General features: G+C 36.8%; 1 protein-coding gene across 2 annotated transcripts in view; it reads left to right on the top strand.

Moving 5' to 3' along the window:
• JAKMIP2 (janus kinase and microtubule interacting protein 2) overlaps positions 1–12,502 on the top strand; it is an 83,668-nt gene that overhangs the window by 68,280 nt on the left and 2,886 nt on the right. For both annotated transcript variants that reach the window (XM_072400932.1, XM_072400933.1), the window contains exons 16-21: positions 2,017–2,070; positions 3,846–3,911; positions 4,779–4,847; positions 6,154–6,231; positions 7,864–8,067; positions 10,057–10,122. In XM_072400932.1, coding sequence (XP_072257033.1) covers positions 2,017–2,070; positions 3,846–3,911; positions 4,779–4,847; positions 6,154–6,231; positions 7,864–8,067; positions 10,057–10,122 — 537 coding nt within the window. The remainder of the gene's footprint in view (positions 1–2,016; positions 2,071–3,845; positions 3,912–4,778; positions 4,848–6,153; positions 6,232–7,863; positions 8,068–10,056; positions 10,123–12,502) is intronic.

The following is a 12,502-nucleotide window of genomic DNA, read 5'->3' as shown; positions in this document are numbered from 1 at the left end:
AATCATTAATTACAACTCTCTGGATGCAATCTTTAGGCAAGTTCTCTATCCATTTACAGATTGACTTTTCTAAACCTATAGCAAAGTCCAAGTACACTATATCAACTGCTATTCCCCTGTCTACCTGTTTACTTACTTCCTCATCAAAAGAGAGTAAATTTGTTTGACAACTTCTGTCTTTCTTGAAGCCATGCTGACTATCACTTATTATATTATTTTCTAGCAGAAACTCCTTCATGTGGCTCTTTATCAAACTCTCCAAGACCTTTCCAACTATGAACGTTAAACAAACAGGTCTGTAGTTACCTGGTAATGACTTTGCTCCCTTTTTGAATATAGGAACCACATTGACCTTACACCAATCCATCCGTACCTTGCCAGTAAAGACTCTAAAAATTAGAAATAATGGCTTTGAAATAACTGAGCTCAGCTCTTTGAGGACACGTGGATGTAATCCATCAGGTCCTGGTGCTTTGTCAACCTTAATTTTTCCCAGTTCTGAGCCATTGTGACTCACTTAAGGCAGTGACATTGCTATTATGAATTTGGACTTGAGCTCATTTTCCTTCGTGTACACCGAGCTAAAAAGTGTTTAGTAAATCTGCCTTGTCTTTATCCCCAGTTACCAACCTAGCGACATCCTTTAAGGGGCCTACATGCTCAGATCTGAACTTTTTGCTATTAATATATTTGAAAAATTTTGGGGGGTTTGGCTTACTTTCGTTTGCAATCAGTCTTTCATTTTGAAGTTTTGCACATTTTATCTCCTTTTTACATTTTTTGTTATATTCTTTATAGGTTTCAAATGATGAAGGGGATCCTTCATTTTTATATTTTTGAAATGCCTTTTTCTTGTTCCTTATGGCTTTTTTAACATCAGCTGTAAGCCACATTTTTAATTTTAATTTAATTTTAGCCTCTTACCCATTGAAATACATTTTTCAGTTTGCTGTTGTAGAACAGATTTGAAACATTCCCATTTCTGTTCTGTGATCTTTTAGGACAATATTGTCTCCCAGTTCAAGTCACAGAGAGCCGCCATTAATAATGGAAAATTTGTACCATAAAATTATCTTGTATTAAATTCACAAATTTCCTCCCTTTTGCTGTTCCTGTAGTGCCATTACTCCAGTCAATGTCAGGGTAGTTGAAATCTCCCATGATTAAAACACTTCCACTTTTTTGCTGCATTTTCTATCTGTGCTAGTAGTTGATTTTTTGTTTCTTCCTTAGCACTGGGGGGCTTATAGCAGACTTCAATAAATAATTGTGTGTTATTCAACCCCACATTCAACTCCACCCATAATGCCTCAACCTCATCGCTTGTTCCCTCAGAAATTTCTTCTTTCACATTCACTTTAAGATCACTTCTCACATACAGACAGACACCACCACCCTTTCGTTTGACTCTTATACGAAAGAGAGTATACCCAGGAATATTGACAGCCCAGTCATGTGACGAACACATCCAAGAAGTGCAAATTAACAATGAATTTAGTGAATGTGTCATCTGTAATCATTTTAGTCCAATATGTACTGTAGATGCTGACCTTGGATGATGCCTAAATAAAGATCGTTAAGTCCTTTTAAGTCTTCAGAAAAAAAAAAGATGAAGACATTGTTTTACTAACTGAATATGATTTTTAAGCCTAATGTGCTTTTACTTTTGGAAACTTCAGTGGTATGACACATCATTCGGAAGCCTCAATAAAACGACCTTTGCTGAATGATACAGATTCATAATGAGGGCATTAGTCAGGTTATACTCTGCGGACTGACCGTCGAGCCTTAGAGGACATTATATCATTATAAAATTATATAGAAAATGTCATTATGTCATTTAGCTTATATGTGCTACCAATGTAACCTATTATAAAATGGCGATAAAAGAATTGAAAATCAAAATGGTCAACCCATTGATTTTAGTGTACATGAAAATTACATTAGTTTTCCCATAGCAATCCAATAGGGGCGCTTTAAACATGTTCCTAATACATGTGATTTTTTGTATTATAGGATGTCAATATACCGGATCTGATCAAACAGCTGGATATTCTGGGAGATAATGGGGTGAGTGTAAAATATTTTGTTCTTTGAACCAAATATATTAATGATAAAACCAGCATAATGTTTCCAGTGAAATATCATGTCATTGGGTCCACATTGTTTGGGATAATTATTAAGCACAATCCTCTAAATAAGTGTTTCCTAACTAAGATTCCATAGATTCCTAGAGTTCCTCCAAAGGTTGCTAGGGGTTCCTTGAGTAATAAGCGATTTGTGCCTCTCAGGTCAGTTTAATGGATGCCAATGATCTTTTTGCCTGTCTGTATAGGTGGCCATCAATATAAGATGCATTCTTTGTTGAGTAGATATAGTAATTATAGCACGGGGTTCCCTAAAGAACTGAAAATTCATGGAAGGGTTCCCCCATGTTAAACATATATATTTTATGTCACTTAGAATACCATGTTTAGGTTTAACTCTACAACCAGCATGATTTAGTCTTTTGCTAGGATTTATATCTTTGTGCAGATCTAATTAATGGAGGATCTACCCATTTTTTTTTCTACAATCCAGTCTCTCCTATTGGGCCTTTCACAATAGATGTCATCCCGGGCCTAAAAAGTACTACATCCTGACACCACTGTATTGGACATTGTAGGGGTAGCCTGAAACTGGCACTAGGTTTTGTGTTAAAGTACTGCCAGGCCCTGTTCTGGTATTAGCTGGCTCCATAGCTCTCTATGGGTCCAGAACTATTGGCATGGCTCTGTGTTAGATGAATTATGCACAGTTGCTTGGCTTTCACTAAGGTAGAAAAGACAGGTTGAAAAGTGAAACTACCATCTGGTCTTCTGTTTGTACACAAGTTGTACCAAGTGGGACTGGTATATGGTTCCCTGGGTGGTTCTTTGAGCCCAGGTACTCTCTAGCTTTGGCCACATTTTAAGCCTTTTTGTGGGCCCACATCAACTGCACTGATTTTTAACATCCTGGATGGTAAAACTTTCTGTATCTTTACGGATTATTCTACATAGACGTTTAACCTGAGGCTTTAAAAGCCCATGTTTTTTGCAGGCCCACATCTACTGCACTGATTTTTGACATCCTGGCTGGTATATCTTCCTGTATCTCTTAGGATTAGTCTACACAGACGTTTTTCCCAGCGTTTAACCTGAGGCTTTAAAAGCCGATGTTTGAAATTTCCATGCATTCCAATAGGCTAATTTACACCAGGGCGTTTCCTTGAGGCACGTTTATGAGCGCTATCAATACTGCTGCTTGCAACATTTAAAAATGTAAAACGTGGGGTTAACGCTGGAAAACACCAAAAAACGCGGGTAAACGCTTACATTGATTTCAATGGGGGCATTTTCTGTTTATAAGCACTTGAAACGTAAACACAGTAAAAACGTAGGAAAGTGTGGCAAGGCAAGCTTTAAAACGCTAATAAAAGTATATAAAAACGCATATAAACGCAGTAGGAACGTTTACATACGTTTTTAAAAACGTCCCTGTAGACCCAGTCTTAATGGATGAAAAAGAATACAGTATTTTTATACTAACTGTAAAATACTTTTTTGATCAGTTGATAGACACAATTCCCTCTCCTCCTGTGTTTATAATTATTCACTTGTTACTACCTATTATAAAATTAAAGCATGCAGGTAGTAAGAGGGGCCCCTTAATAGATTTCATTTTATATGAGTATAACAATACCATACGATAGAATATTACCATTCTAAGCACTTTTGGATAATGGTTTGCAATAACAGATTTTGCTTCTTTGGGTGAAATCTATTATAATTTGCCAAAAATAGAACTTTTTTTTACTCCTGCAGAATCTGAGAAATGAAGAACAAGTTGCCATTATTCAAGCAAGCACTGTGTTGTCCTTGGCTGAGAAGGTATTGATGAAATATTCATTGATTTAATAGTCTAAAAGTCAATTGGAGTTTCATATTGCCTATCAGATCTATTGCCTTAATAATGGTACATCCATTCTCATGCACATTTTCCAGGCTACTGTATAGAAAAAGGCATTTGGAGCAATGCATAGATTTTCATTCTGTTACAGAAGTTATAGTTAATATGGAACTAAAGGTTTATATATTATTCTGTATATGCACAATCTTGATAATGTAATTAAACAAAATTCAGAGGGTTTTTGACAGCATCCACACTACTAAGCAACTAGCAACTAGGACTTTTTCATTTGATAGCCATTTTTATACTACAAAAGACTTAATTTTAGGGTGTCTGAAATGCACACTTCATTTTTTGGGTTACTACATTTGCACATAACCATTGCTTTTTTGTTAAAATGTACTTTTTTAAAATGTACATACAGCAAAATACTCTGCATAGCTTGAAATTACTAGTAAACTTTGCCACATTTTTCATTCTTAATGCCAGGCATATCCAACATCCAGAAGGAAATTGTTGTTTGCAACTATTTTTATGTACCTTGCTATACAGTGATTAAACATCATATAAAATGCACTTCTAAATATAGGTATACATTTAGCAATCAGATATATGTGTACCAATTTATGGAGTAAATTATAGGTGGAATATTATATGGACAAAAAAAATCTGCCATCTTGTAGTATTAAAAAAAAAACATGAAAAGCCACTTAAAAAAATATATATATTGCTAAAAATGAAAACAGTTAGTACGCATTTTCATCTGATTTGCCGAAGGAAAAAGAGTAGATATTTGCATTTAGCTTGTTATTTCTGTAGCTGAGAAAGCTGTTGTTTACTTCTTTCAGTGGATACAACAGATAGAAGGAGCAGAAGCTGCCCTACATCGGAAGATGTTGGAGTTGGAGAGTGATATGGTAAGCTGTAACAGACTGCTGTTTTAAGACAACGCATCATTTCTTCATTTGCTTTCTATACAAATAATGCACAATAATTTAGGTCCTTTTCTCAAAATATTTAAAGAACTTCCAAATTTGGCAACCACAGGACCTGAAATTACTTAGTATATTATTGTCCTATATTAATTAAAAGTAGTTTGTATACCATTCCTGCTAGTTTTGTTTTCCTAACATATATAAAAATTCATACAGTTTGCAAAATAGAAAAATTTGCAAAAATATTATGATTTCTATAGAAGCATAATTAGCATGGTGAATAAATGCCTGCATTTTGTAAAAAGTACTTTACATTCATGTTGCAGCTTTATATATATATATATATATATATATATATATATATATATATATATATATATATATATATATATATATATATATATATAAATAGTGTGGAAAATTAGCACCAAACGCACTCGCTGCAGAAAGGTATATTCAGGCTGTAGTTTAAATATAGGGCGCTCTCCCCACTTTTATTCGCAAAAACAGCAACCAAAATCAACTTCCAGGGTTTTCTCTCACATGGGATCAGTGTCATTACAGCATCACAGGCTTCACACAGCCTTTCTGTCTGAGCTACACCTGGCTTTAAGCTGCCACTTTTCCCTGACTCAAAGGCAGGTTTCTTTTTATAAACAGCCAAGTGCACCAGAGCCATTACCAATTTGCCTAGGAGTGCCTAGCCCATCCATTCCTTCCAGGACATTCATATATTTCATCCTTCTACAATAGATATTAGTTTCCCCCAGAGTCTGTTTGTTATTTTAAGCTTGTTGTTAAATATAGTAATTTAGGTATAGTAAAAACATATACACTAAAGAAGAGCATTGCCATAGCCATAGCATTAAGGCTTAGTAGTTCAGCACATCACGGAAATTGTAATATGAAAAACTCTCCCTGGAACTTATCTTGCATTTGATTTTTCTGAGCTTTCAATTAAACAATAACAAGCATAATGCACAGCCAACATTGTAAAAAAGCACCAAAACTTACATTTGAAGTAACAGTAATACTATTTACTGAAAGTATATATTTCCATGTAACTCAGAGCAAGATTGGCTGTTTTTGCAGTCTGGAGTTTGGCTGCGCCCCCGGATACAGTTTATGTCAGCTCTGTGGCCTGACCAAAATCTGATGCTTTACCACACTCTTGAAAGAAGTGGTTTGGAGTTCCTGGTGTAATTGGCGGGTATCAGATTTGCATTTTATAATATGGCAACAGCTTACTAACACAGGTTGACTGTTTTATGTGGTTTGGTTCTCTTAGGAACAATTTTGCAAGCTTAAGGGTTATTTGGAAGAAGAACTGGATTATAGAAAACAAGCTCTGGACCAAGCATACATGGTAAGTGTATTATTTGCTTTTACATTTAAACAATATTCATGGAGATTATTGTGGGATCTAAAAAATATTGGTGCAACCATTCAAGTTTTTAAACATTTATAGAAACATAACAGCTGCAACAGGGAAAGCTGGGAGTCCTGAATCACACTGGCAACTACATGGCTTTCTTACATGTCTTTCATTCTCCTTTATCCTAAAGAGCCTCATTCAGTATAGCCCAGGTAAATACAAGCAAAAATTCATCACTACTTCCTATTCTTCCACTGTTTGTACGGGTGCTTTGTTTAAATTACTGCCCCATTTATCTGTCTACTTACAGAAAAGCTTGTTTTTCTGCTTGGTGCAGAGCAAATGTAGAGCTGAGTCTGCAAAATGCAACTTACCCCTAAACAAGAACTAATTAGGATGTTCATTTCAAATAAGATTCTTTAGCAGCCTAAAAATTATTAAATCCAAAAACATACTAGTAGGTTTGTTAAGCTTCCTCCCAGTTTTGCCCTGGTTCAATGTCTGTCTGTTGCAGGTACTGGTAAACTGGAAATGAGACAACTTTTTTTTTACCAAAAAAGAGTATAAAAGAAGGGGACTGGTATATTCTTGTATTAGTCCCTAGTCTTGTGGTCCAGATGGTATAGCTCACAGTCAAATTAATTTACTTGGAACTCACTTGGAAATAATATAGTACACTTTTGGCAGGTTCAGATCTGCAGCAGGATCAAACTTGGCCATCCATTCTGGAGCACATTTGACAGCAGGCATCATTAAGCAGGTAGCCATAGAATCTCAAGTCTAAGGCTATGTACACCTGTCAGATGATTCTCGTCCGATAATCGCCTCAGGGTTAGTATCTGACGAGAATCTGGCATGTGTACAGCGCTCTTCCGACGTCGTTCATGGATCCGCCTTGGCCGATACATGAACAACGAACGATCATAATAGAAGTGAAAGGAAGAAAGAGCAGCAGGGTGTCACTACGTCATTCTCCCCCCTCCCCTCTCTATAATGCAGAGCGGCGCTGTATGTGAAGCACTCGTTCAGTCCTTTCGCAATGGATCCTTTCCAACGAGAATTATCGCGTGTACGTAGCCTAACTGCAGTTGTGTCTGGCTTTGGTATTCCCTGTAATAGACATGACACTGTTTAAAAGGTGTAGGAATTACTCAATTTCACCTAGTCAATAATTAAGCTTTTTTCAGAAGCAGTGTTGTCATACTAGGACAGGAACTGTGTAAGGATTTCATCCCTCCTTTCATCTCCACAGAATGGGGAAGGCATTCAAAACCTGTTCTAGGGTAATACTCCCCCCCCCACCCCCCGATAAATATCTTATAGTGAGTATGCAATGTATCCGTAGGACTGAAAGCATGTTATTCACCAATTTACAGGGTAGAAAAATTGAAAGATGACAAAAAAAGAAAAATCAAGTGCAGACACCATATCTAATAACTGGTATTCTGCAATATATTATATTTACTATTTATTTGGTTTTTAATACACTTTATTATGTTTATATAACTGAAAAATGTTTCTCATCATAGGAATGCCTTAGAAATGTGTGGAAAGGTGTGATGAATGATTATTACAACTAGCACTGACTGTATTTTCATTGTTTTCCCCTTGTTGACTGAACAGCGAATTCAAGAACTGGAGGCTACACTATATAATGCACTGCAGCAAGAAACAGTCATTAAGTTTGGGGAGCTTCTAAATGACAAGCAGCAAGATGAGCTCAGAATGGCTGTGGAAAAGCTCAGAAGACAGATGTTAAGGAAAAGCAGAGAGTTTGACTGTCAGATCTTGCAGGAAAGGATGGAGCTTCTTCAACAAGCTCACCAGGTAATATTTTGTTATTGGTGTTCAGGTTAATAGTGTATTAATGTATCCAGTTTTACTTATCTAATGCTTTATCCTTTTTGTAAGAAGAGGTAATTGCATGGTGCATGATATTCATGATTAGTATAACCAAGTTAACTTGACAACAATTCAAAATGCTTCTTTTTTTTCTATTTTCATTTTTTAATTGATGTAATTGTATCTGATTTTTAGGGTATTAAACAATGCAGATGGGTTTAAAAGCTTGTAGGTGGGCAAAGTATCAGCCCCTAGCTCCTAAAGGAGATTGTTTAGGATTGTGAACAAGAAGGGCTCAACCAGCTCCATACTACCTGATGTACACTCTTATCTATTCCATTGTGCTTTTATATTGTTCTCTTTTTCATACTTTGCTTCAGTTCAAATTTAGCTATATGTATCCCACTGTCTTTATGGTTAGGTAGATGTAAGAATAAGGCATTGCCGGAAAACGCATTGTTATTACCTAGCAGAACCTAAAAGCAGTAATGCGCCTGGGCACACAGACCACAGCCAACTCCAGGAAAGCTTTTATCAAGCTTTATTACATGGTCATAAAACAAGGCAAAGGTTATTCACAGAAGATCAGTCCAAAAAGCGTGGTACAGATGGATAAGGCAAAGGCAGGTCAGGAACAATCTGAGGTCAGGCCAGGCAGCAGGCAAGAGTAGTCAGAACAGTAATTCGGCTAGAAGGGATCCCTCCGCCGACACGAAGAGACGCGCTTCAAACAGGCCAGCAGCCTCGGCCACACTGCCTGCTGCAGCGGCGTCTCCCTCGCTGCCTGCGATCCCCAAGGACGCTGCAGGCTCACTGGACAGGTAAGTGCCTTACAGAAGCTATGTACCTTCTTGGGACCCATGGGACTGCTTGCCTAACATCCAAGATCAAGGCCTACCTCTGTGAACAGACAGCTTACAATGACTTACCGGATACTGGATTCTTTAAGTCTGCAATAGTTTTATCTGCTTTTTATTAAATACATTTTAGGGATTTGGGTCTGTGTGCTCTTCTCTGCCTTCCTGTTTTTATAGTTGGTTTCATTAGAAACATAGGCAGATTGACCACAGACTAATACCAAAGAGACAAGAGAAAGTGGAATCTAAAAAAGTTGTGACACATAATACAAGAAAGTCATACTATGAGCAGCTGGCAGAATTTTTAAAAAGCTACACGGATTATATGTACATTTTCTTTACACGAGTCCCAATGGTTAGGATAGATTTGGACTGTGAGAGACCTCCTAGCTTGCAGCTCTAAGTCTGCTTAATTGTTAACAGCAGACTGACATAAAATTAAATCAAAACTAAAACACTAAAAAAACAGGGTATGAAGCTATACCAGCAGGATCATAGCTAGATGGGTGCGAATCAGCAGAACATAGAAGGGATTTGAGGAACAGAGGGACAAACTAGGGGATGAACTTTGGATTGAAAAGCTGCAGAGGTGTAACAAAACTGATTGCAAACCATGCAGGAACTATGATGGAGCATAAGGAATGACTAAGACTGCAAAACATGAGGTGATCACAAGGTTTAGGTGACAGAGAGGACAGTGGAGTGTTTACTAACAGACTTAACTACTGTATAATACTCCAGTGAAGGTATATGGAGAATGACAAACCTTAAGCTGAACTTCAGCCTTACCGTCGGTCTTGACAGTTAAACAGACTCCTCTCTTGTACTGGATTTGCTTACTCTGATTTACCGCACACTTTGGACTTTTCATATTGTACATGTGAAGCTGAATCAGAATCTATATCACAATAGATATACTTCTTCCAGTGATTCTTTCATGTTTTCTGGGGTCTTTTTTTTTTTTTTTTTTTGTAATTTGAAAAGATTTCCCCTTACTTTCGTTTGCAAAGTACATATACAAGAGTCTTAATTAGTCCAAATCAAATTTTTTTACTTTACAGACACATTTAGTCTTTGAAAGATCTGCTAGGTATTCATATTTTCTTTTTTGTTTCAGAGGATACGAGATCTGGAGGATAAAACTGATATTCAGAAGAGACAGATTAAAGATTTAGAAGAAAAGGTTGGTTTTCTTTTTAAACATGACGTTTATTCTTTCAAAGGGCTCTATTTATTAAAAAAAAAATCTGACATTCCCTTAAACACTTCCTGTTTGAGGAAATGTCAGATTCCCTGTTTTATAAATAGAGCTCTAAAAATATTCATAGTTATGACTTAAGTATTTAGTCTACATTTTAGAACTCGCTTGAAAAATAGTGTTTTGTTACATCCAGAATGTTTTTTTTTCCTATAGAGCTACATTGGTGGTATGGCCATGTGGTCAAACTATATACTACTTTTAGAAACAAATATTGTTTTATTAAACCAGGAGATTGCCTGGGGCACCAAGTTTAACAGGAGGTCCAGGGGGCAGCACTCTTGCCGCTTGCTATGTTATCTTTCAATGTGAGAGAAATTCTGTATACCCTAGAACAGGGGTCAGCAACCTTTTGAGTCGAAAGAGCCAAAAATTACAATTTACAAAATTTCAAAGTTTTTAAAGAGCCGCAAAATTTTTTCTTGCCAACAATAAATAGTACTCGCATAAATAAAGTTTTTTGATAAAAAAAACTAATCTATTTATTCATAAGAAAAAATATCTATTTATTCATATATAAGTAGTGTTGTAGTGTTTTTCACAACAAATTAGAAAATATATATATGGCATTATTAGATAATTACCTATTATTTAAGTAAAAAATTAAACATTTACCTACAACACTAACTTGTACTTCAATAACAAACAATTGAGCAAACAAATTCAATGGGAGCGATGGCTTTGCATGGTTTTAGAAAGTTTGGATAACATTAGGTGACATTTCATTTTCCTCAGAATTCTGTAATGGTGAAACAGATACAAACATTTTGATTTTCCATGTATTGTTGCTAAACTGCCCACTTTTGTATTTTATTGTAGAAATATAGATACCTTTAGGCACCAATTCTATCTCTCAGCCTGGCTTTTTGTGAAGCTGCGGCTCTTTAATTCAGTCTGTCGGAAGCTATTCTATCCCTCAGCCTGGCTTTTTGTGAAGCTGCGGCTCTTTAATTCAGTCTGTCGGAAGCTATTCTATCCCTCAGCCTGGCTTTCCACCACACCCCTCCCCCGTGACACGGGTCCTCACTGTCTTCAGGTTGTCGGAAGCTCTCGAGTGTCACGGGGGAGGGGTGTGGTGGAAAGCCAGGCTGAGAGATAGAATAGCTTCCGACAGACTGAATTAAAGAGCCGCAGCTTCACATCTAAAGAGCCACATGTGGCTCGCGAGCCGCAGGTTGCCGACCCCTGCCCTAGAATAATCCTAAATTGCCTTTATAAATCCCACTGTCTGGAGTAGGGGAAATAGTTATTATGACTGTGGGATAAAAAGGATAAAAATATAGTTTATATATGTCTGAGGTGGGAGTAGTGTATATACAGGTGGGGGCAGATATTAAACAACATTGGCTGATGCTCATCATCTAGCTATATTTTGCAGTAGGCCCCATCTTCTTTTTAGTTTACCCAGTGGGGTCCCAAGTTATTTACCACCTTACCAACAGACATGGACACTGGTTGCTTTAGGCTGCTAACTTCTGTTCATGCCAAATATATTGGGGTTTCGAATGATGTTTACCTTGCTTACTACAACTGTGTGTGTGGGGCTTACTATGTTCTAGGTACTACCGGTAGTTAAAACTGTGGGTGGTGCCTAGAATGACCTAGGAAAACTCATAAGTGCTTCATAAATTAATTATTTTATATTGAATTCGTTTTTATATTGTTGTGCCTTCCCTTGTGTTATATCTAAGTCTTTTTGTTTGTAGCCAAGTCTCTTTCTGACTCTTTCTGATTTACTCTTTGTTTGACCTGAAAATAATAATTAATAATGTAGCATCAGCTACATTTGGAATCTATATATGTGATATGAATGTATACCACGCCACTGCTATTAACAGTTTTAAAGTCTTTTAGAAACATAGCATGCTTGGAGAGCACATTAGCAGGTTCAATGTAATGGCAACTCATCATGCCATCTTTAAATATTTGGATTTCTTTTGCTACCCCACTGCTCCATTTTTCAAAATCAGTGCTATCACATTGGGGTCCTTAGTGGTACTTAACCTTACATCGTTCTAAACCTCTCCATTGAAGCTGACAGAATGTAACAGAAAGTGACATAATGTATGGCTTGTAAAGCCACTATTAAAATGAACCTGTTGAGCCTGATTCTCTGTGGCTAAAAATTGTTACACGATCAATCAAAAGTGTATCTAAGACTATTTTTTAACTTTGGATACAGTAAGTAGAGTTTGTAGCCCTGTCAGGTTTTGAAAGCAGACTGTGTCCTATTGGGGAGATTCCATATCTCTCTTTGCCCTGGTGACCATGTTAACCAAGCCCTGAAGTGAAGGAAGATCCAGAA

The sequence above is a fragment of the Pyxicephalus adspersus genome, chromosome 2, assembly GCF_032062135.1.
Source record: "Pyxicephalus adspersus chromosome 2, UCB_Pads_2.0, whole genome shotgun sequence".
NCBI classification, from domain to species: Eukaryota; Metazoa; Chordata; class Amphibia; order Anura; family Pyxicephalidae; genus Pyxicephalus; species Pyxicephalus adspersus.
The sequence above is the reverse complement of the archived record's forward strand: the minus strand, read 5'-3'. Positions and strand labels throughout refer to the sequence as shown.